Source organism: Scomber japonicus, chromosome 9 (genome assembly GCF_027409825.1).
Source record: "Scomber japonicus isolate fScoJap1 chromosome 9, fScoJap1.pri, whole genome shotgun sequence".
Taxonomy (NCBI): Eukaryota; Metazoa; Chordata; class Actinopteri; order Scombriformes; family Scombridae; genus Scomber; species Scomber japonicus.
The window spans coordinates 39602361-39628343 of record NC_070586.1 but is presented as its reverse complement, the minus strand read 5'-3'; the positions used below and the strand labels follow the sequence as shown (position 1 = coordinate 39628343).

General features: G+C 40.1%; 1 protein-coding gene across 5 annotated transcripts in view; it reads right to left on the bottom strand.

The window, feature by feature from the left end:
• Positions 1 to 9631: 9631 nt before the first annotated feature.
• The window catches only part of abca2 (ATP-binding cassette, sub-family A (ABC1), member 2), a 129933-nt gene continuing 113581 nt past the window's right edge, over positions 9632 to 25983 (bottom strand). For 4 of the 5 annotated variants that reach the window (XM_053326127.1, XM_053326129.1, XM_053326128.1 and 1 more), the window contains 14 exons: positions 23634 to 23749; positions 22217 to 22364; positions 21470 to 21593; positions 21039 to 21171; positions 20674 to 20794; positions 15280 to 15458; positions 13430 to 13571; positions 13159 to 13293; positions 12468 to 12571; positions 12274 to 12366; positions 12083 to 12185; positions 10729 to 10866; positions 10413 to 10622; positions 9632 to 9700 (listed from right to left, as the gene is read on the bottom strand). In XM_053326127.1, coding sequence (XP_053182102.1) covers positions 9665 to 9700; positions 10413 to 10622; positions 10729 to 10866; positions 12083 to 12185; positions 12274 to 12366; positions 12468 to 12571; positions 13159 to 13293; positions 13430 to 13571; positions 15280 to 15458; positions 20674 to 20794; positions 21039 to 21171; positions 21470 to 21593; positions 22217 to 22364; positions 23634 to 23749 — 1782 coding nt within the window. In that variant the 3' untranslated portion in view covers positions 9632 to 9664. Of the gene's footprint in view, positions 9701 to 10412; positions 10623 to 10728; positions 10867 to 12082; positions 12186 to 12273; positions 12367 to 12467; positions 12572 to 13158; positions 13294 to 13429; positions 13572 to 15279; positions 15459 to 20673; positions 20795 to 21027; positions 21172 to 21469; positions 21594 to 22216; positions 22365 to 23633; positions 23750 to 25983 lie in introns of those variants that run through there. The other variant, XM_053326130.1, reaches the window with a different exon arrangement.

Here is a 25983-nt window from a genome sequence, read left to right as displayed (position 1 = left end):
ACCCATTGGAGGATTGGATGGCGGGCATGTTTGGTCAATGGAAGGGTGTCATTATGTCATCATTAATTTCAATTACCATTTTTATCGCAATTTTGGTAACATGTGGATGTTGTTGTATTCCTTGCCTCCGGTCACTGTCTTTGCGACTGATTACTACCGCAATTGAAGGTAGAGAAGCACAAATGATGCCGTTGTTGGAGTCGCACCGGCAGGGGGCGGAGGATGAGGACCCAGAGTGGACTCAAATGATGTCAATTGATCTCTAAAGAGAGATCAAAAGGGGGAATTGAAGGGTTGCTATGTTATGCATAAATATTAATCCATTATACACACAGAACTCTTATATAATCTTTGAATAAGCATTGAAGAAATGTATATTAAAATGTCAGTGGAGAAGAAGTCTCAGCTTTGTAGACAGGGTGCAGAGCTGTGTCGCCATAGATAACAATAGAAGGAAGTGTAGAAAAGTTGCCAAGGTGGGGAGAGACCAAAGGAGGGGGGCGACACAGCTGTTAGATATATTAAATATATGTAAAACAGGATGTGCAGATCTTAAAATAAGCAGCAGAATAATGCAATACTTTTAAGGAGTAAAGCAACCGAAATAGGTAAAAGTTTAAACAGCAAAATATCTCCTAATAAGGGAAAGGGAAGTGTAGAAATTAGGATGATACAAAAGGAGAAGCAAAAGGGAAAGAGAGCAGATCTCTCTGGGTGAAGTGCTTGAATACTTTTATTCAATGTAAGAGTGATCTCCGCTTTTTGCAAACAGCGTTAAATAAAAGAGGTGATTTGAACCAACTCTTGTTTTCAGAGGTGCTCTCTTCTGCATCAACCAACTCGGGAAAAGCAAAACCATCAGCTTTAACAGCCACTGCACATTGAGTGCTTTGGAAAGCATTACCGCAGCACTCGACAGTAAAGGCAAGGCAATGCCTTATATAGCGCATGTCATACATGCAATGGCAACTCAATGTGCTTTACATAAAACAGAAAAACATGTAATTTGAGAAACATTAAAACATATAATTAACCCCACCAAGCACCCCCATAATAAAAACAAAGTACAGAAAAATAGAAAGAGAGAAATAAAATGCTAGAATAGAGCATTAAATATAAGATTGCAGCATAAAATAATACATTTGATGAGTTGTGTTGAGTGACTGTACTGTTCTGTTAATCTGTACACTCACCACCAAGTTATTCAAAATAATACAACAAAGAAAATGAACATAAATTACAATTGACATTATTATAATTAGTAGTAACCCTCTGTTTTTTTTCTATATCTGTGTTTCAGTGATGTTCACTTGTCACTTTGGTACCTCAAAAGTGTTAAATAAAACAGATATGTACTGATTTTCAAAATATTCTTGATGTTTTTGATGTTTATTGATTTAAAAAAAATATGCAGTTGAAGATTATGGCCAAGCAAGTCAGTCAAGTTGACAGCCAAGGAAGTGAGCTTTCAAATGCTTTTCATCTCATGTTTTTATCTGCTATAGAGCCTGAGAAATTAAGGTTTTAGTAGGCGTTGCCAAATTTTGAATATTGTTCTGAAAAACCTCAGGTTTTGAGAGGGGGCTTACAGAAAAGTACTTAGGCATAAAAAGGCCTAGTATGGTTTTAGGCCTAAATGGGTTAAGGGACTACTGACAATTATGTTGATCAGGGCATATATCTTGGCTTTAGGGGCCCGCTTACCTCCCAGGGAAAAAAAAGTTCAGGCTCAGGATTTTTTTCCACTATCATCCCTGAACTGTATATCAAGCAACTCATTTATATCTAGGGCAGAGACATAAAGAGAGTTGGCCTCAACAACTAGGACAAAGAAGATAATGAACATATAGGCCTACTGCACAACCCAAACATTTTCATTAGATTTAGCAATCATGGAGCCTGAAATGATCATGTTGTTGTATCAGTAAAGAAACCTAATCAAGTCGCTCAAAAGATCCTACACATAAATGTAAGCTAACATTCTGTAGATGGCTTAGCTGGCTAACGTTATTTCTATGCTACCCGTACTTATTACTAGATCTTATTTTGAAACTTATGTTTGAGAAAATCTAACTAGCGAATGTTATATTAACCCGGATGTTGACAGCCATGGGAAGGGGGCCGGTGTTGATGATGAAAGTTACAGTTCAGCAAGAAAGGCGACGAAGAAGAAGAAGAAGCGGGCATTCCAGTCTGCGTAAACAAGAACCCCCACCACACAAGAACGCCCATTTTGTGTCTGCAGTGGGATGATATTGGTGAAAGTGGATCTAAGGGACACCATGTGCCACACTGATCCCTCAAGTACTCCTTAGCCACCAAGGGAACATGCTAGTCTTCAAGACTAAAGTGGAAAGTTTGTGATCATAATCTATGATGAGCTTCCATATGTAGGCCATGTCCTTCAAGTTGTAGGAGACGAAGTCCAAGTTAGCTCCATGTGGCAGATGGGTGAGAAAAACCTATTAATGTGGCCACAAACTCTGGATATTATTTTCTATTACTAGAAGGATGTCCATGCTGTCATTGCAGAACGTGAGCCAGCAACCTTACGCTACTCCAAGTTGAGCAGCCAAGATTGGGCAAAGTTTAGAAATGCCTGGGGTTAAATGAGCAGTTAACACCATGTGCGCGGCGGAGTTTAGCTCAGTGGGAAGAGCACCCGCCACATGTGTTGAGGCTACAGTCCTAGCTGCAGGCGACCCCGGTTCGAATCCCGCACTGAGCAGTCCTATCCTGCGTGGTTGGTTGACAGCTTTGATCCACAAAACATCCGAGAGCAGAGCAGAGATTCGTGAGCACAAGTTCCCTGAGCGCGAGAGGAAGAACTCGAGTTTGAGTGCAGGAAATCTGTGCGAGCAGCGTTGTAACCGAGTGAAAGGACACAGTGCGAGCATGCACAGAGCAACTTTGAGTGCAAGAGCAGAGTTTTGAGAGAAAATATCACAAAATCTGAGCATGAAATCAATAAATACTACTCTCAAATCCATTTAATATGCTCTTGAATTAAGATAGGGAATAAACTCCATATTGATCTTGCATTTTGCCAGATTCAGTCAAGTTGTCACCAGGTTGTCACTGAAGATCTGCACCGTTGAGCCACAAAGATCTGCGTGTAAGCAGAGTGCTTTTGGCCAATCCATGCGCTTCATTTTCACCCAACCACCCCGCCCCGCCTAGCTTCGTGCCTCAAAACAGTTCAGTGCTGCAAGCAAGCCAGTCAGATAGCCGGTCCCCTTTCGCCCGTTGAGCTGATAACATTGAAACAGTAAAAGGGTCAAAGACGAATAAGGATTTAAAAAATGGAAAAAAATGAAATTGGCTAAAAATACCCGTAACAGTTCAAACATAACCCATAACAGTGACATAAACATAACAGTTCAAAATCCACATAGCATTGACAGGGTAATAATTCAACTCAAAAAGTTTGAAAAAGCAATAGGAGCTAAACTTAACATAGAGAAAACTAAAATAACACAACACAAGAATAACACAGTCAATAAAAACACATGAGGCTTCACAGAACTGGTAGGGTCATGAAAAATTTTAGGGATTTTTGTTGGCGGGACAGGCATAGATGATAGGGACAGCAATTGGAATAGTGTGTTAAGGAAAGTTAGGGATTGATTGAATTTAAGGAGGGCACGTGGACTGAGTCTGAGAGGAAAGGTAATTGTGATCAATGCTTCAGTATTGTCTCAAATTACACATGTCTATGGGAAGCTGTGAGCTGCCAGATTGGGCACTCTAAAAGCACTATCTAGTGCAATCTCCTCCTTATGGAGGGGAAAGGGAAATTCGATTGCTCACAAGGTGTTAATTGCTAAGATACGGGAGGGGGGGTTAGGACTAATTGACATTGGTGCAAAAAGAGACGCACTATGGATTAAATTGATTAGACAGTTTTTGGATTCGACCTGGCAGTACCCCTGGGAGGACTTGCTGGCGTGCTGCTTGGTTGAGTATGGAGAGGGAGATGTGTACGATTTGTGCACTCTCCCCCCCACAAGAGCCTACAGTGTCCTACCAGGAGATACAGTAGTAGCCACTTCAAAATTCCCATCCAAGCTGAAAGCCAGCTGAATGGCAGCCGACTCCCAGCCAAGTTCCAGCTGAGTTCCAGCAGCTGGAGCGACCCCCTCCTTCTCCTGGGCGTGTCTATCTTTTCCTGTACACCCGCCTATTCATTGTAATACAGGGTTTGACCAGGAGATAGCGCTTCTGTCACAAAATAGCCCACATTCTGATGTTTAAAGAATTTTTACTGACCAGTCATCTGAAATTCATCGAATCAAATCAAAAATTATATGAAAAAGATAAATATAAGTCAGACAAATTGAGTTTAAATTCAGATTTGTTATTATTATTATTACAGTAACTAAGTTAATTAACTATTGGTGTAAAACTGAAAACTCAACCACACATATGTGCTTGACATAGTGGGGGGGCACTACACACATCTACAACTACACCCCTCACTGACTTAGAAAATATGTAAAACTGAAAACTCAACCACACATACAGTAGCATATGTGCTGGATATAGTTTTGATCTTGATTTTCAGTGGGGGAGGTGTCCAGTTCGAAGGTGATGGGTTGAGGGGGATGGTTGCAGGGCTGTCCTATTGTCTTTTAAAGCGAAGCCCCCCCCCCCGTCCCCCGCTGGCCCGCACTCACATTACCTCAAAACCCAAGTGTACTCAAGCACGGTTGCCTCCGACACATACGTTGCGCAAAAACATAACGCGTGCTGCGCCGGTAACACACAACACAGCCGATCAATTAACACAACGCACTATGATTAAAAAGTACAAGCATATTCATGCCTGAGTCATGCAGTACTACAGATACTTGTGTAAAAAAGACACTCCAGTGATCATTCACGCTCGCAGCCTCTCCAGTGGAGCAGAACAGACTTAGTTTAACTGAATGACTTAGAAGTCACCAAATGACTTGCTTTAACGAATTTCGTTAGTTTATATAATGCAGATTTGTAAAATATTACTTTTATGAGGGTCACAGTCACAGACTGTAGAAACTTAGCATTTCATAATTGTGGTAGCAGTGGTGCAGCAGATGTAATGAAGTCCACGCAGCACACTGGATGTAACTAATATTAAGCCCATAGCCTATTCAGTATAATGTCCATGGACATAAAGTGAGTTATTTTGCCTTAATAATGATAAAATAATACACAAAAAAATGGTTGGATTGGGAACCCATATATGCATAATGTCTCCTCGTTGCATTTAGTGTTACTTGAAATGACCAGGGCTCAGCTAATGTTGCCTTTTAAAAATCGTTGATTTCCCGGGAAAAATATTAAATATTTTACAAATATTAATTAATATTTATTAATTAAGTGTACAGTGCTCAAGCACACCTCTTCCAACCATACTGGGCCAGGGAAGTGTACCGTACTCAAGCACGGTACACTTGCACTCACACCAGCCAAATAATCCAGACTTTAGGGGGCAAACGTGCTTGGGCACGGTATGATTGCCTAGTGTTAGTGCGCCCTGATTTAATGTAGACACCATAGGCTGTATAAACGAAACCGACCAGTATGAATGAAGCGAGCTCACGGGCGAGCACACGGGGAATAAAAAGACGACAATTTATGAAAAAAGGTCATTCATTTAATTGGATCACTTGCTGGTGACGATTAGCCTGTGGGCGGACTTAAGAGACCACACGTGGGGTAGAAGCTGTTGATTGGCTGAGAAGCTTTCACTCAAAGCTTTCCTCAGGCTGCTTATTGGATGAACAGCTAGAATGAAAACTAACTAATGCTGTATCGGAAATCACTTACTACATACTATGAGCCTGAGTCAAAATGGGTGGTCATGGACCTAAAATCCATTCTCCATTCATCCATCCATCCCTCCCTCCATTCTAACCTGTAATTTTGTTGTACATTCATTGTATAATGACAATAAGGCTCAGTGAACCAGAACCCCAGCTCGTCATTTAAAAATACATTTTATTTTAATACAAATGAAATTGTGTTCACTGCTTGGAGGGAATATTTTCACCAGAAGTTTTTACTGGAAGTGTAAAAAAATAGGTAGACAGATTTTACCAGAGTCCTGGAATTACAGGATAACGGAAACCCAGTATGTGGTTGTCACCGCCCGTTGACATAGCCTAGTACGTATTAAATAGCGCATCCTGCTTTAAATCAGTAGACTGGGTTTGTCTCATGGGCTATTTCTTGGTTTGACAGTGACAGTGATCAGTTATCAGTCAGAGGAATTATTAAGCGTCTGCGAGTGTTCCCTGTGACGGACGGTGTACTGTCAGATGTACGGCAGCTTCAATTGCATCCTTACTTTCTAATGGATTATATTGTACCCTTCATTAGGCTACATTATACAGAAGAATAGAAGTAAATACAAGTAATATTAGTGTATATAATATTTAGCCTAGTATTTTAATCAGGTTTAATCACAGGGTTGTAATGTGATAAATCCAGTTAATTTTTTTAATCGTTGGACAGCCTAGTCTTTTCTATGAGCAGTGGGTCTAAACACACTGCTCCTCCCTGTGGACAAATGAGGCATTGCAGCTGGTTTTCACTCAGGCAGCTTAGGGGCGTTTCCAGTCAGGACCTCATTGACCACGTCATCGCTGGGTGATCACATTACCCCCCTCTGCCCATTATCGGCCAGCCACGGACTGGTCAAGGGCCAGCCAAGGAGCCATCAAGGAAACAGGGGAACTTTGAAATGGCTTCATCTGTATTGCGACCACAGGTATAAGAAAACTATAAGAATTTTATTTTTTGTTAATGCTTTATGGCTTTTCATTTGAGCGTAGTGTTATTATGGCTACAGCTTATTTCTAAATGTTGTTGATTTATCTCTTTATTCAAAAACACGCCTGATCTCGGACGCTAAGCAGGGTCGGACCTGGTTAGTACTTGAATGGGAGACTGCCTGGGAATACCAGGTGCTGTAAGCTTTTTCCTCTCAGCTGTCATGAGCCCACTAGTCTTGAATTGAGCAGTGTGTCCAAACCTTTGACTGGTACTGTACATTACATCCATACATATTCATAGGACTAGAGAGCAAGGAGTATTCCCAATACTGAACAACAGCCGAGAAGTGTCCTGGTATTCTAGTTTTAGATCTTTCTGTATCATTGTATCTTAATGTTTAAAATTTGGCATTTTGATTTTTATATTTTATTTTGCTTTTTGATTGTTTTTTTCTTTCTCCCATCAATGTTAATTCTGTAACTAAATATAATGTCAAATTAAATATCAGCTATAGCCTTACTTAGATGTACTTAGATCAGTTGTGATTTTATGAGTCATCCACACATTGATCTCATCAAGGTAAGGCTATAGCCTTACTTATATGTAGGGGCTGTAGTAGGGCTATAGCAGATACCTCAACCTGAGAGGACGTGCTTGTTCTGAGTGTGTGCACATTAGGTTTGAGCGCACAGACTTTAGATCTGAGCGCGTACAGGACATATTTGAATGCGAGCGAAAGGTTTGTGTCCAAGAAGAAGAAATGTGAGCACAAGCATGTGATTTTTTAGTTCAAGCACACATTTTGAAAGAAAACAGCAGACATCTAGTAGCGAGCACAAAATGTGAGCATGAGGAGAACAAATCTGAGCATGAGAAGGAGCTGTGTCACTGAAAAAGGAATAAAATCATGCTCTCAAACTGAAAATCTATGCTCTTGAATAGATAGGATAATTCTTCCACAGTGAAGACTTAACTCTTCTCCACAAAGCAAAATAAAAGCACAATCATCCGATGCAAAGCAGAGTTCAGAAACAACTTTTTAATCATACATGAGCTTCAAAGCTGATGTCAGATGTTTCGTCCAAATGAGAATCTGATGATGCTTTACATTGCAAAAAAATACAGACATTCGTAAATTCATATTAAATATATAGAGCAGACTTTAATCATATTTGAAATTCTACTTTTTCTATGATTGCACCTAACTCCCATGGTTGCTGGTGACATGAGTTACTTCTGTCGTTAGACTGATCCCTGATTCTTCTTTTTTAATAATTTTTAACAAGAAGTTGCTCCAAGCATTGATTTTGGTATAATCACAGAAAGAAGATGTCGTTTCACTGAGGTTTCAGTTCACAAAATTCGGTGTTATGATTTTAAATATATCATTTTTTTCCTTTTTAAATAAACTGTAATTTATCATTGGATTAATTCAAACATAGTTGCCTCAAATTTTAGCAACCAGCCTCTCTCTGGCTTTACATTCTCTGAGAAGAAAGAAATTACAACAGTCAGTTATTCCTGTTTAATGACAACTCCTTCAAAGTGGGAAGAAGAAAAAGCCCACCACAATAATAATAATAATAATAATCACTGAAAGATATATGACGGCAATAGCTGTGAAAGAAGTAGTGAAACAGTAATAATTACTCTGACAGGACAGATCTCACAAAACTCATGAGAGGAACAATTAAAACCACATGCCAACGAACAGTCAGAGAAACATCCAGGTTTTTTCATCAATGTGAACATTTTTGCGTTTTTTTCATCTTCTCCAAATTCCATAAAAAATACAAGATTAGCTGCAAATCATAAAACATGTACTGTACCAAAGTTAAAACCATAGATTATTGTGATCTGAGAGTCCCTTCTAGTGTCACAGTGATGATAGTGCAGTTATTGTCAGGGAATATGAGCAGACTTCACTTAAATGCTGCTTTACCTTCACTGGAGATGTGTTATCATTATCATTATTATTATACACGGTGTGTGGTATATAGAGGAGCTTCTTGGCAGACTCCACAACATAATGATATGTAAAAAGAACTAAAGAGAGCATTCAGTAGAAAGAGACTGAAAATGTACAGTGCGAAAAACAAGTAGAGAGAGGGAGGCACCATCAGGACAATAACCATGCCATGTACATTCTTCCATGTGTCTCTGACATCACGCCCAATTCAAAATAAAAAGGCTGACAGCTATTTTTTCCACACTTGGCACTTTCACTAAAATCCTCTTTGTTATTGCGAAATAAACCCCCCCACACATGTCAGTCCGCAGTCGCTTCAATATCCAAAATAAATCATTCTTCTTGCCACAGAAAAATAGACTGTATTACATCACCACTGGTAATCAGCTTCATCACAACATGCTCTCTAGACAGGTCTAGTTTGGTATGGTAACAAGGGCCCGCTCTGGTTACATCAGGCCCTTTTTTGGCAGGGAGTGTGTACAACAAACTCAAAGTAACCTGTGGTGTTGTTGACATATCACCTTATATGATATGTTCATTTGCTATAATAAAAGGTAGCTGACCTACTGTATCCATCAGCCATCTAGATACATTCTCAAACGAATAAATATGGAAACATTCCAGGGTTAAAAGTCTCAAAATGTGAGCATTCCCGCTGTGGTGTCGCTGCTTCCTGCAGGCTCGGCTTCCTCCGTCTGTGCGATGTGATCTAAAACACCTCAGTCCCTCCTAGGATAAAGAATTTGAGGCTGAAATACTGAACTACTGGTCCTATGTTCCACAGTGCAGAGAGTTTTGGTCCTCTTCAGGGTTAAATCAGCAGCTCCACTCTCTCTCTTTGAGCCTTAGAGCTCAGACACACAGGTTTGGCTTTTCCTCCTCCTCCTCTTCTCTCCATGACTCTCTCTCTGCTCCTTAATGAAGGTGCTCGTTTCAACAGAGAGTGTCTGTGTTGAAGGAGAGCTGTACCTGCCACACACACACACACACACACACATATATACTGGTTATCTGGTAATCATACAAAGCAAATATGTCTATCTTAGACTTGTCACAATAACTACTTTTATAAGACGATATACTGTCTGTCAAAATAATCCCAATAAACATTATTATTGTCATTTGAAGATCATGTTATTCCACTGATATAATGATAATATAATAGTTTAACAGATTTGAACCATCACCAAACCTCAAACTAACAGCAAAATGAGCAAATATTTACCATAACAAAAATATGACCACAAGCAGAACTTGCTGTGAATAACTACTGGGGTCGTCATATTTTACCATGTTTTACCATGACATGTGAACTAAAATATTAGTTAATGAGAAACCAAATTACCATAGTGTTTTATTTAAGAGTCAGTTCATTCAATGTATTCAATGTCCAGGTTAGATCTGTTACAGTAACTACTACAAAATTATTGAAGATCATTTTATACCACTGCTATAATGATAATATAATAGCATTATAATGCAAGGGGGCGGGGGGGTGGGATTGGAGAGTGGGTGCTACACTTCAGTAAAACACAGACTGCCATTATGGTTGGGGTTTACAGTTATTTGTACCTGTACCTGTGTGTTAGATTGTGTTTCATTGATGGTCTCTTCCTAGTCCTCCTGTTCTTCTTCTCTATCTGACACTGACTGTTAAATATAAATATAAAGTCCACCTCACCCTTTCCTCTTCGAAGCTGATGAGTCCTTCATCATCGTCACTCTCCAGCTCCTCTGCAGGCTCACTGATCAGAGCGTTGAGCTCCGTGTTGGCGTGCCGAGACTTCAGCAGGTTGAGGATGCGCTGCAGGGGCGACTGTCCACCTCCGGGGGGCGACACCTCCTGCTGCTCCAGGTTGTCACTTTGCTTCTTGGCAAAGTTGACAAACACCTGGAGGGAAGAAGAAAAAGGAAGAAGGAAGAAGAAAACAAACAAGATGATTTCACTCATTCCATCTATCTTCCATCATGCAGCTGAGTGTTTCATGTTGACTCACATTGTCCAGAGTGGTCTGACTGACAGAGTAGTCCTCTATACCCAGAACCTCCACCACCTGCTCCATCTTACTAAAGATCTGAGCCAGGGAGATCCGCTCAGACTTCAGCTGGTACTGGACCTTGGTGTGGTGACGCTCCTGGAAATATAAAAGCAGACTGTTTCACATCGAAAACTAGCTGAAAACAGGCCAACCCAAGTTCTGGAAGCACCAAATAACTGAAATACCAACATAGTTTGCAGCTTTATTTTTCAGTAAAGTAAATGAATTACATGTTTGAGATTATCTCTATTAAAAATAATCTAAAGGAAATCAAGATTTTCCCAACGCGTGCTTGTGGAGATTTAGTTCAACTTTATTTTAGCAACAAGTCTCACTTTGATCAAAACCTCCTTAATAAGACACATGTGGACAGATGTTCTCTTGTCTTGTGCTTTCACCTTTGTGTCGCCCTCCCGGGTCAAATTGACCCCATCTGTTTTGACTGTTCCTTCCTTCCTCCCTTCCTTCCTTCTGTCCTTCTTTCCTTCTTCCCTTCCTTCTGTCTTTCTTTCCTTCCTCCCTTCCTTCTGTCCTTCTTTCCTCCCTCCCTTCTTCTTTTCCTTCCTCCCTTTCTTCTGTCCTTTCCTCCCTCCCTTTTTCCTTTCCTTCCTCCCTTTCTTCTGTCCTTTCCTTCCTCCCTTCGTTCTGTCCTTTCCTCCCTCCCTTCTTCCTCCCTTCCTTCTGTCCTTCTTTCCTCCCTCCCTTCTTCCTTTCTTTCCTCCCTTTCTTCTGTCCTTTCCTCCCTCCCTTCTTCCTTTCCTTCCTCCCTTTCTTCTGTCCTTTCCCTTCTTCCTTTCCTTCCTCCCTTCCTTCTGTCCTTCTTTCCTCCCTTCCTCCCTCATTTCTTTCCTTCCGTCTTCCCTCCCTCCCTCCTTTCTCCCTTCTTTCTTCGACTCTCAAGTCAAAGAAAGAAGGGAAGGAGGAGGAGAGTTAAGTAGGTGGAAAGTGTTATGGCACATCTAAACCATGAAAAACTTCTCCACTAGTGGATCAGTACAGGTATTCCATTAAAGTCAGGAAGCATGTCCTCCCTTATTTTGAAGAAAATGTTATATCCAAACATTAAGCATTAAGTCTAGGTTCCCTGACCTTTATCCCCCAGTGTCTGGCCCTTTTCTTTTTTTAATGTATGTGTATTGTGGTATTCTGGAATTGTATGGGTTTCTATGTCTATATGTCTCTTTGTATATTGAAAAAGTTCAATAAAAATATTTCAAAATCCCATCTTTTTTCAGTTTATAGGTGTTTAAAGCCACCCTCCCCTCAAAGTTTGTTTTCATCTTTATCTGAAGAAGCAGCTGCAGTGATCTACCTTCAGCACGGCCTCTGGAAAGTTCCTGTTGAAGAATCTAACCACCTCCTTCACGTTGGAGCTGCTCTTGGTCCTCACTGTGATCATGTAACCGTCCCCGAACCTGCAACCCCACAGGAATATGTTGAAATGTCAGCTGTTTACCCGACACTGTTTAAAACGCCAAAGTGAAGGTGGATCTTTATCCTCACCTGTTCTTTAAATGCTGGATGCTGCCCAGACATTTAAACCTGCCATTCACCATGATGCCCAGCCTGGTGCACAAAGCCTCACACTCCTCCATACTACAGAGGATAGCATGAATTAACAGATGCAGTACACCAAATTGAAAATAAGAAGTGAAAATAATCCACAGCTGTTAAGGTGAACCAGCTGAATCTCTGACCTGTGTGATGTCAGCACCACTGAACGTCCAGTCTTGATTATGTCCAGGATTAAATTCCAGAGGAATCTGCGGGCCTTTGGATCCATCCCAGTGGTCGGCTCATCCTGCAAAAACACACAATATATTCAGTAGCTTAAAGGTAGCCAGGACTTCTACTCTTTATATTTATACTCTCATTGCTGTTTCTGTTCTCAAATCCAGTCCAGACATGATTTCATAACTCTGGCCAACATCCCTTCAAAATAAGAGCTGAGATCTGTGAGAAGGTTGGAAACAAACCAACAGTTATCTAAACTATTAGACTTTGAGGTCAAAGTGAAAGTAATAATCCCTCAGTGCTCAGAAAAGCTGAGGTCACAGCTACGGCAAGCACAGCAGGTCAAAGTTGAGTCCGATAATAAACTGTGGATTCCTACAACACGCAGATTGGAGAATAATGAAGAGGATGCAAAAAAACTGAGTTGGCTATTCAAATATCAAACATTAAAGTTAGTCAGTTACTTAGAAAAAGCTGAGAGATGAAGAAAAAAAAGCACTTCATCAACATTCACTGCATCATTTATTTCATATTTGGTACATTAACATATGCTGCCTTACATCAGATATTATAGAATGTTATAGAATGTAAAACATCAGTGTTTTACATTCAGTTGGTACTCAGATCATGAAGTATGGAGAGTGCAGTTCTTACCAGGAATATGAGTGATGGGTATCCAATCAGAGCGATGGCAGTGGAAAGCTTACGTTTGTTCCCTCCACTGTAAGTACCAGCAGGCTTGTCTGCATACTTAGACAACTCCAGCTTTTCTAATGCCCATTGCACCACCTGCAGGAAGTCACTCTCACTCATTTATTCCAATTAAATACATTAATCCATTTTTTTCAACTCTGATCTTTTGTTGCTTAATGTTGAAGATGGAATTAAAGTATTGTGTGTGTGTGTGTGTATGTGTGTGACTAACCCTCTCCTGGTCCTTCCATGGAATGCCACGTAGACGAGTGTAAAGCTCCAGATGTTCCCTGGCTGTCAGGTCGTCAAACAGAGCGTCAAATTGTGGGCAGTAACCAATACTCTGCTGTACACGTAACAGGTCCTTCAGGATACTGTAAACACACACACACACACACACACAGAAACAAGAAGGAATATCATTGATTTATCACCTTCATTTCAGACAAATGAAGTAACACTCAATCCAAGAGTGAACCTCCAGCACAAAACTCATCTTAACTGTGTTACCCTAACCCCTAACCCCTAACCCAAACCACTGTTTGGCCACTCCAACACTCTTGTGGTTCTAGGCTTCCCAGGAGATGTTGGACCCTGGCTGCAGGGATTTGCTCCCATTCAGACAGTAGAACATTAGTGAGATCCAGCTCTGATGCTGGGTGATCAGATCTGGCTCACAGTCTGTGTTCCAGTTCATTACAAAGGTGTTGGATGAGGATGACATCAAGTTCTTCCACACCAAACTAGGAAAAGCTTTTCTTTATAGAGCTGACGTTCAAACAGGAAACAGACAAATACAAACTGCTGACACAAAGCTGGAAGAACACTGGAAATCTTGTATGATGTAGAATTATAATGACAAGTCCAAACCAGAATAAACAGACCCAGACTCTTTTATATTTAGTTTTACTAACAGTTGATTTGTCCATAAGACTGCCAGATTAGATCAGTGGGATTCATCATCACTCCATCACTGCTTTAGCTACCACTGAGGTCTGGATCCCTGGAACTTTTATCACAAGCTACTGTTTTTTCCCTCCAATGACAGACATGTTTGTTAATGAGCTCATTACAGCTAACCCTGTTGAAAGAAAGTCTTTGAAAGCTGCAACAGAAGACTCAGTAAAAGTGAGTGAATCAACTGAAGCAGTACTTAATTGTTTAGTTGTGCAAATCAGAAGAGATAACAGCAATATGAATAAATAACATTAGGCCCATAACCACAATGACTATATCACATCCAAAACATTCTTTTTACCAATAAAAATAGCATTTCTCCAAGTTTATGAAGTGAAGTGGAAAGTCTGTCTTCTGTACAGTACACATTATGATGATTTAAGAGAATTAATTAATTTCATTTGGATATATTTAAGCTGGAAGTTTTGTGGAAAAAGCCTGGAAAAGAAGGCTAGAGGTTCAATTAATACTTTGTCAGATTTTTTTTCTTTTCATTTCTCTATAAATTATTTATGCTGGATATTGTTGATCTGATTATGAAGGAACCTTCCGTTGCTTTATTTCATTCTTCAATCTTGTTGGTCCTTGTTGTTATTTAAAAAGCCCAGCCATGTGGTCTGGGCTTATTTATATAATAATACTAATCAATCAGTCAATATATGATTTTCACATTTTAGTACCTTTAAAATATGAACACATAGAGTCATTCTGTATCAGGGTGACTCAACTCGTAACTCATAGTGGGAGCTGCAACCAGGAACCAATCATTTTAAAGCCTCACAGACTTCCGAATGTAGATCAGCTGTTGTTGCTCTAAGACGTATCTGCTTCACAATAACTCTTACAGCTAGATGGAGACATTTTAGCACAAAGGACATTGAACTACTTACAAAAAATGGTGTCTGATCATAGTGAAAAATCTAAAATCAGTACAGTGCAGCTCACTGTGCTGTGTCAGTGGAGATTACTGCACTGCATGCTGGATTTTATGCACCTGTTAGCAATGGGTGTCCACATGCATTTGGCCTGTAGTGCACTTTCTCAAATTGATTCTGTTCTCTGTCAGATGAGATTGTCTTCATGTTCCTCCACATGAAAGAACAAGCTCATTTATGTGGGACCGACCTGTTCCTGTTAATGAAGGCTTCTCCTCCAGTGGTACACTCGTCTCCTGTCAGCATCTTAAAGGTGGTGGTCTTCCCGGCTCCGTTCACTCCCAGCAGCCCGAAGCACTCGCCAGGCCGGACCCCCAGACACAGCCGGTCCACTGCCAGGATACGACCCATCTTCCTGGATTTATAAACCTGAAGGAGAAACACAGAGAAACACACGAACAATTACTGCCAGCTGTAACTGCTTAATCATAAATCATCCACACTTCACATGTATGATCAGTTCAACACGCAGTTTAAATGTAATCAGTGCCTTAAGTGCTGTCATATTGTATATTGACTGATGTAAAAGAATTACATTTTTTGTGATGACACTGCAGAACTCTAACTATATATTTTTGCTTCTGATTCAGACAGATGTGGAAGAAGTATTCAGATCCTTCACTTAATTACATGTAGTAATACCACAATGTATACTAGTACTAGCTCCTAGTAAAAGTACTGCATGAAAAATCCTACTACTTAAAAGTATTATGAGTGATGTAGTATGCAGTATTACAGTAAAAGTACTGCAGTATTATGAGTGATGTAGTATGCAGTATTACAGTAAAAGTAGTGATATATTATTATATATGACATCATTAGATTATTAATAGTGAAGCATCAGTGTTAGAGCAGCATGTTACTGTTGTAGCTGCTGGAGGTGGAGCTAGTTTATATTACTTTATATACAGTTAGCTAGTTTACACTACTTTATATACAGTTAGCTAGTTTACACTACTTTATATACAGTTAGCTAGTTTATACTACTTTATATACAGTTAGCTAGTTTACACTACTTTATATAGTTAGCTAGTTTACACTACTTTATATACAGTTAGCTAGTTTACACTACTTTATATACAGTTAGCTAGTTTACACTACTTTATAGAGAGCTGTGCTCTCCCGCTGCCCCCCGTGATTGACTAGGCACTAGCCACGCCCCCCTCCCGGAGCCTTCTTCTTCTCGGCCTACTCTGGTAGTAAACAGTACTGCATCACCCACAAGCTCCCCCTGGCGATTAACCCAGGTACCAACACTTTCCCTGGTTCATTGCCCTTACCATGGTACACTATCTCCTACTAGCTGCCATAAAGCTACTTCCAATGCTGGGATTAACAGGTTGCCAATTCCTGTTGTTATTTCACATCGCAAACCAATGCACAGGCACAGGTGCAGACGAACTGTTGATCACAGTGTCCTAGTTAATCCAGCCAGGTCAGCTCACCCCAAACCTCACATCAGCAATTTAACCTTTGGGTTATTTAACATCCGTTCGCTGACAAACAAGGGACCTCTGCTATATGATCTCCTGAATGATTGTAAGTTCGATTTCTTTTGCTTGACTGAGACATGGCAGCAGCCTAATGACTTCTCACACCTTAATCAAACTATTCCTCCTGGGTTTGTCTACACATCACAACCCCGTTTCTCTGGTAGAGGGGGCGGCCTGGCAATACTATACAGTGAAAATAGGAAAGTGTCCTCTATTACTGTACCTGTGTACCCTTCATTTGAATCCATTGCTCTCCTAATCAAGGGCCCAACTCCTACCATGCTCGCCACTGTTTATCGTCCACCCAAGCCGAACAATGCCTTCCTGCAGGAATTCTCTGCCTTCTTAACAACCTTATGTTCTGTGTCCCCAAATCTACTATTGCTGGGTGATTTTAATATTCACTTGGATAGCATCAACAATGCCTTCACAAGGGACTTTACTTCATGCCTTGACAGCTTTGGAATACAGCAATATATTGACTTTCCAACACACTCCAAGGGACACATTCTTGACCTAATCTGCTGTTCTGGTGTAATCCCTCATAACTGCTGTGCCTAAGATCTGCCTATCTCAGACCACAAGTTAATATCCTGCAATATCAATCTAAGATTAACCAAGACTATTATGCATCGCTCTATCACATTCCGAAACATTAAAAATATTGACTTGTTGGCTCTCTCCAATGGAATTGATGACTTACCCAGCAGAGAAAATGTATCCACCACAGATGAATTGGTATCCCACTACAATGATGGACTTCATGGACTGCTAAATACTCTTGCACCTCTGAAAAATCTGTCTGTTTCTTTTACCCACTCTGCTCCTTGGTTTACACCAGCCCTACACCAGCTCAAAACTAAAGGCCGTCGCTTGGAGCGCCTTTATATTAAAACCGGCCTTGCAGTTCATAAAGAAATGTACCATAATCACATACTCCAATACAAGGATGCTCTTTCCTCAGCCAAGACCACATACTACACAACCTTAATCAGGACAGCTGATGGGAACACTAGAGCCCTATTCTCAACTCTCAACAACATTCTGAAACCACCTGATGCTCTACCACCTCATCTACTCACAGTTACACAGTGTAATACCTTCATGACCTTCTTCAATGCCAAAATTGAAAATATCCACCAGACACTGACTGCTACCAAAAACTCTGCATCCTCTCTGCACTCTTGGCCTACATCTTCCTTCAGCTCTCCGCTCACCAGCTTCATACTGCCAACTGTCTCTGAAATAAGTGGTCTCATTCATAAATCCAAGTCATCTACCTGCCAGTTAGACCCACTACCTACCCACCTGGTCAAAAGCTGCCTACCTGCCCTGTCCGCGTTAATAACTGACATCATTCATTCCTCACTGACTTCTGGTGTTGTTCCATCTTCACTAAAGACTGCTGCAATAACACCAACACTCAAGAAACTTGGCGCCGATCCAAATGACTTGAACAACTTCCGTCCCATCTCAAACCTGCCATTTCTCTCCAAAATACTAGAAAGAATGGTTGCAGCTCAGGTCCACACCCATCTGTCTGACAACAACCTCTATGAACAATTTCAGTCAGGCTTCCGTCCCCTCCACAGCACTGAGACAGCCCTAGTGAAAATCACCAACGACCTCCTGATGGCATCTGACTCTGGACTTCTCTCCATTCTGGTTCTCCTCAACCTGAGCGCAGCTTTCGACACAGTTTTTCATAACATCCTCCTGGACAGATTAGCCTCCATTGGAATCACTGACATCCCTCTGGCTTGGTTCACATCATATCTCTCTGGCCGCACACAGTTTGTTCAAATCAAGAACCTGAGATCTGGCTCCTCTCCAGTCTCTAGTGGTGTGTCCCAGGGCTCTGTCCTTGGCCCCCTCCTGTTCATTATTTATCTTCTGCCTCTTGGTCACATTCTCAGGAAATTTGACATACAATTCCACTGTTACGCTGATGATACCCAACTCTATCTTTCCACTAAGCCTACTTCCACTCTGCCACCCACAGCTTTAACCGACTGCCTACTGGAAATTAAATCATGGCTCTCACTCAATTTTCTTAAACTTAACGGTGAAAAAACTGAGGTCCTCCTCATCGGTACCAGATCAACCTGGGTGTCATCCTGGATAACACACTATCTTTTGAAGCCCACATCAATAGCGTTACTCGGTCTGCATACTTCCATCTACGTAACATCAATCGTCTTCGCCCCTCACTTTCACCAACCTGCACCGCTATCCTGGTAAACACCCTGATCACATCTCGTCTGGACTACTGTAACTCTCTCCTCTTTGGTCTTCCGTGGAAATCTCTCCACAAACTCCGACTGGTACAGAACGCAGCCGCTCGTATCATAACCAGAACTCCCTCTATTGAACACATCACTCCTGCTCTGCAGCAACTTCACTGGCTCCCTATCAAATCCCACATTGACTTTAAGATTTTACTCCTCACATTCAAGATCCTTCACAACCTGGCACCATCATATCTCTCTGACCTTATTCACATCTACACACCTTCTCGAACTCTCCGATCCTCCTCTGCCAACCAGCTCTTCGCCCCATCTGCCAACTTAACCACCATGGGGTCAAGAGCCTATGGAACTCTCTCCCACCTGACATTCGCACTTCTGACTCTGTCTCCACCTTTAAATCCCGCCTGAAAACGCACCTATTCAGAGTGGCATACTCTGTCTCCCACTGACTTTGGAATCTTCGTTCTTGTTTATTTATTGTATTAATGCACTTTATAGTCACATTCATATTCATTCTTTATCTTTGCACTAAATGTCTGATTTATATTGTTTGATGTACTGTTGTTGTGTTATATGTGCCTTCTAAGGTGACCTTGAGTGCTTTGAAAGGCGCCTTTAAATAAAATGCATTATTATTATTATTATTATTGTACAGTTAGCTAGTTTACACTACTTTATATACTTTATATACAGTTAGCTAGTTTACACTACTTTATATACAGTTAGCTAGTTTATACTACTTTATATACAGTTAGCTAGTTTATACTACTTTATATACAGTTAGCTAGTTTACACTACTTTATATACAGTTAGCTAGTTTACACTACTTAATATAAAGTTAGCTAGTTTACACTACAGTTAGCTAGTTTACACTACTTTATATACTTTATATACAGTTAGCTAGTTTACGCTACTTTATATACAGTTAGCTAGTTTACGCTACTTTATATACAGTTAGCTAGTTTATACTACTTTATATACAGTTAGCTAGTTAACGCTACTTTATATACAGTTAGCTAGTTTACGCTACTTTATATACAGTTAGCTAGTTTACACTACTTTATATACAGTTAGCTAGTTTAGTCCAGTGGTTCCCAATCTAGGGGTGGGGCCCATCCAAAGGGTCAGCAGATAAATGTGAGGGCTGGTGAAATGATTAATGGGAGAGGAAAGAAGAAAAAACTAAGTTCTGATACACAAATGTATTTTCAGTTTTTGGACTTTTTCTCTATTCTTTGATTTTTGCTGAAATATTGGATCATTTGAACATTTATTGAAATAAAAGCATGTGAGAAGTTGGTGGAGCTGTTAACAACTCATAGACATCTGAAATGTGAGCCGACTACACACTGCTTTTTGGTTTCATTTTCAACAATGTGTTGTATTTTAAAAGCTTGTTATATTATCCATTGTGTCAAATCTGCATCTGAAAAGTAACTAAAGCTGTTAAATAAATGTAGTGGATCTAGTACAATATTTCCCTCTGAGATGTAGAAAGTAGCATCACATGGAAATACTGCAGTAAAGTACATCAAACTTGTACTTTAAATTAAATTACATTTCCACCACTGGATTCAGAGCACAGTTTAACACAAAAGATATTACATTATACAAGTAAAAGATAGCACACAATTCAGAAATAGGAGAAAGGGGTAGATAAAAAAGACTTATTAATGCTGCACTCTGTTACAAGTGAGGATCTCTGATTTATAATGGGTGCAATCTGTGGATCTCTCTGTAAGTTTGTGAATAATTTTATCTTATAGGATCTTTTCACTCCATAGAAAACGACTTAAAAAGAGATTTAATGTCTATAAATACTGATGAGCTGATGGTTTAAACCTTTGTGAGGTTCTCGATCTTCAGCATGTCGTTGTCAGCGTCTCCTCTCAGCACTCTTCGTCTCTCACAGGCCACGTCTACATCATCATCCTCTATAGGCTGGCAGCTGACTGGCACCCTCCTGTGTTCAACAGAAAGAAGCTCATCAGTGCAAAAACAACAGCTTTAAATTCTGACTGAGTGACACTAAAACCTCACATTTACTAATGTTTCATATTTCCTATAGTTTAGTTTATTTGTAGCAGCTGGAAATATATTTAAGTAATAATCAACAAAGCAGCATATTTGCCTAAAGCAGAAGTCAAGCTAAGTCACATTCACATATACTTACTATCCACACTTACACAGACTCACACAGTACTCACGGAGGTTTCCTGAGGAAGTTGTACTGGCACAGGATGGTGATGAGGAAGCCAACGAAGCCTTCGATTGTCATGGCAACAAGTCCTCGAGTCACGATGTCCCATTCAAACGGAGACTTCATCTTGTCAAACTGGCCTGAAAGGACAAATATAAAGCGTAAAACTACATTCATATACACATTATACTATATATGTTTCATTACTATGTGACTAAACAAATTCTAACTCTTCATTAAAGGGCAGGTTCACAGTTTTTGAAATCTGTTTCTCTGTAAGAAGGTGGATGATATATAAGGTGATAATTCTACTTTGTGTGTATTATTGAGTTTGAGGGTGGTGGTGTTCTGGAGCATTCTCAATATCTTGTCCACCTCATTAACGTACTTTGAGTATGTTAATGTATATTGTATGTATTGTGTGAGATACAAGCATACCTATTTTGGCGTAGTATTCGTTGATGTACTCGTTGTAGGCCATCTCCATCAGTCCGTGCCCCAGGTTGTAGTTGGGGAAGATCAGGAAACACGACTTAAGGTAACTGTTGACCTTTTTCAGATCCTGGAAGAGAAAAAAAATCAGTGAAGGAAGAAATACAGAAACAAACTGAAGGCTGAGTCTGATACTGCTACATTACAGAACCTCACTATTCTGTTTCTTGGCTCAATTCACTTCTCTTTCTATTCTATTTTATTTCCTGATTGTTTTCCTTTTTATAACCCTCCTGTTATATCTGCTTTTACTTTATCACATTTCCTCTTAGTTGTTATCATTTTATTTTATTATATTTATATATTTTTTTTATCTTTGTTTCCATTTTAATACCTCCCCTCACATTTCTGGTTTGAACCACTTTATTTATTATAAATATCTTTCTTTTTTAAAATATTTTATTACCTTTTATTTTATCTGGGTATTCTTCATTTTATCTGGTGTTTCTGTTGAATTATGATAGCATTTCCTCACTTCCTGTCCTTATCCTGTACGAAAAGTGCTACACAATTACAGTTTGATTGATTGATTGATTGACTTTATTGGATGAGTGAGTGCAGTCAAAGTAAACGTTGTGAACTCAAGATTACTACTACTAATTATTTTGTAAAGATGAACATAGAAACTGTGCCTACATTATAAATTCATTATAAGCTCCTCATTCCAATCCTTTGTACATTAGTAAGACCGACCTTGTCATGTTCAAAGAGCTGGAGGAGGAAGGTGGCGACTGTGGCGGTGATGCCTATGAAGAGGTTGATCACTATGAGGAACACGTAGGCTGTGCTGGGAACCTCGAACCAGAAGGACGCTGGGTACATGATGGGAGTGATGGACCACCTGGATGGGATCAAACAGAGAAAAAGACTTTACAGGAATTCATTCTGAACATAATCCTGAGGACGTCCGAAAAGACTCTAAAATAAACTGGACACAAGTTGCTGACATTTTTCACATTACACCAATAATTCAGTTTACACTACTGCACACATACAGGGAGAGATATCTATCTGCTTATCTGTCATCAAAGCATCACGAGCCCACAGCAGTTTTCTACTAGTCAAACATCAAGAGACGTCTCATATGTTCCTCTATCCGTCACATGCCAAGCAGCCTTGCTGCTTACTAGTTTATTGATGTAAAGACTGAAACATATTTGCTACAACTTCCTTTTTGAGTTTAACCATCTACGAACCTCAAACTAACAGCAAAATGGGCAAATATTTACAGTGACAAAAATATGACAGAAAACAGAATTTACTCTGAATAACTACCAGGGTCATCATATTTTACCATATTTTACCATTTAACATGTTATCTTAGTCTTTTACTTAAGAGTCAGTACCCAGCCAGCATGTCCATGTGGGTTAAATGTGGGCTACGTGGGTAAATTCTGCAGGTCCTACATGGACTCAGTAATATGGGCCACACATGTGAAGCCCATTTGGTCTGATTGTATGAGCCTTATAAGGGATGCAAGCGGGCTAAACTGGCATGGGCATAAACAGGGCAAATTATATGGACCCCATATTGTTTCAGAAACCTGGGCCCTACATGTGTAACTCCTCACCTGAAACCCACTCAGAACCCACTTAAGATAACATCAGATATTCCTTTATTAGTCCCACAATGGGGAAATGTGCAGTATTACAGCAGCAATTTCAATTCAACTGTGCAATGTATACATATATATATATAGATTTTTTGTGTAGCTTTGTAGCATTCCACTAAACATGAGAGTTATTGTTAGCTGACACCTTTAAATCCTGAATGAATGGCCTTAACAAGTGATAGTGGACTCCACTGCTTTTATCACCATTTCATTTTATCATTCTGTTCATACTTATTGAAATGAGATAAACAAAGACAGACCACACATTCAATCCAGTTCACCTCAGGCGGAACACATCAAATCAAAGCAGTCAGCATTGAGAGATACTATCAGACAGGAAGTAAGTGAGAGCATGTTTGTAATGTGCAGCTGAGTGACTATAAAACCACATTATCACACATTATGATAAGATCCAACCAGCCGTTGAATTTGTTGTGGCTCGTTATAAGACCATCAGCCTGATAAGTGCCGATGAGAATGTGCGTCTGGTGACTCACCCGTAGAGGAGGAAGAGGGAGAGGACTGCAGGGAAGTTAGTTGGGGAGGTGTAAGCCGGCAGGTCGAACACAAACAGAATGATAACGCAGCATGTGGCCGGCACCAGGTAGTTCAGCTGTAGAGAGAAGAGAGGAGAGAGCATGTTCAGTTAAATAACGCTTTACAGTATTTATAGTGTCAATTTGATTTATTTGTATAACCCAATATCACTAATCACAAATATGCCTCAGGGGGCTTTACAGTCTGCACACCAATACATCATGTTCTGTGGTTAGACCCCTGATTTGAATAAGGAAAAACTCCCTAAAAGAATGGAAGAAACCTCAGGAAGAGCAACAGAGGACAGACCTTTTTCCCAAAATGGACAGCATGGCTGTGACACTGTGCAGCACTTTTTGCACAAGTGCACCTCTGCAATGTCTTGTCAGTTATATATTATTTTGGTTATGTACTGTATTGTCATGTATTGCTTGAGTGCAGCTCTGTGTAGCACTTTTGCCCAAGATAAAATTTCCCTCAGGACATTAAAGTTTATCGTATTGTGTCGTATCATGTCATACCGTATCATGTTGTGTCGTGTATCATGTTGTGTCGTGTTGCATCATATCATGTTTTGTCGTGTTGTATCGTATCATGTTGTGTCGTGTCTTGTTGTATCGTATCATGTTGTGTCATGTCTTGTTGTGTCAAGTTGTGTCGTGTTTTGTCGTGTATCATATTGTGTCGTATCGTATCATGTGTTGTATTTTGTCATGTCGTATCGTATCATGCGTGTTTTGTCGTGTTGTATCGTATCATGTTGTGTCGTGTTTTGTCATGTCGTATCGTATCATGCGTGTTTTGTCGTGTTGTATCGTATCGTGTCGTATCGTATCATGTTGTGTTGTGTTTTGTCGTGTTGTATCGTATCGTGTCGTATCGTATCATGTTGTGTCGTGTCGTATCTTGTTGTGTCGTGTTGTATCGTATCGTGTCATACCGTATCATGTTGTGTCGTGTCTTGTTGTATCGTATCATGTTGTGTCGTGTCTTGTTGTATCGTATCATGTTGTATCGTGTCTTGTTGTATCATGTTGTGTCGTGTTTTGTCGTGTATCATGTTGTGTCGTGTTGTATCGTATCATGTTGTGTCGTGTTTTGTGGTATCGTATCATGTTGTGTCGTGTTTTGTCGTGTTGTATCGTGTTGTATCGTATCATGTTGTGTCGTGTTGTATCGTATCATGTTGTGTCGTGTTTTGTCATGTCGTATGGTATCATGTTGTGTTGTGTTTTGTCGTGTTGTATCGTATCATGTTGTGTCGTGTTTTGTCGTATCGTATCATGTTTTGTCGTGTCGTATCGTATCATGTTTTGTCGTGTCGTATGGTATCATGTTGTGTCGTGTCTTGTTGTATCGTATCATGTTGTGTTGTGTCTTGTTGTATCGTGTCTTGTATCGTATTATGTTGTGTCGTGTCTTGTATCGTGTCTTGTTGTATCATGTTGTGTCGTGTATCATGTTGTGTCATGTTGTATCGTATCATGTTGTGTCGTGTTTTGTTGTGTAGTATCGTATCATGTTGTGTCGTGTTGTATCGTATCATGTTGTGTCGTGATTTGTGGTATCGTATCATGTTGTGTCGTGTCTTGTTGTATCGTATCATGTTGTGTCGTGTTTTGTTGTATCATGTGTCGTGTTTTGTCGTGTATCATATTGTGTCGTATCGTATCATGTGTTGTGTTTTGTCGTGTTGTATGGTATCATGTAGTGTCCTGTTTTGTCATGTCGTATCGTATCATGCATGTTTTGTCATGTTGTATCGTATAATGTCGTATCATATCATGTTGTGTCGTGTTTTGTGTTGTATCGTATCATGTTGTGTCGTGTTTTGTCATGTCGTATGGTATCATGCGTGTTTTGTCGTGTTATATCGTGTTGTATCGTGTCGTATCGTATCATGTTGTGTTGTGTTTTGTCGTGTTGTATCGTATCGTGTCGTATCGTATCATGTTGTGTCGTGTCGTATCTTGTTGTGTCGTGTTGTATCGTATCGTGTCATACCGTATCATGTTGTGTCGTGTCTTGTTGTATCGTATCATGTTGTGTCGTGTCTTGTTGTATCGTATCATGTTGTATCGTGTCTTGTTGTATCATGTTGTGTCGTGTTTTGTCGTGTATCATGTTGTGTCGTGTTGTATCGTATCATGTTGTGTCGTGTTTTGTGGTATCGTATCATGTTGTGTCGTGTTTTGTCGTGTTGTGTCGTGTTTTGTCGTGTTGTATCGTGTTGTATCGTATCATGTTGTGTCGTGTTGTATCGTATCATGTTGTGTCGTGTTTTGTCATGTCGTATGGTATCATGTTGTG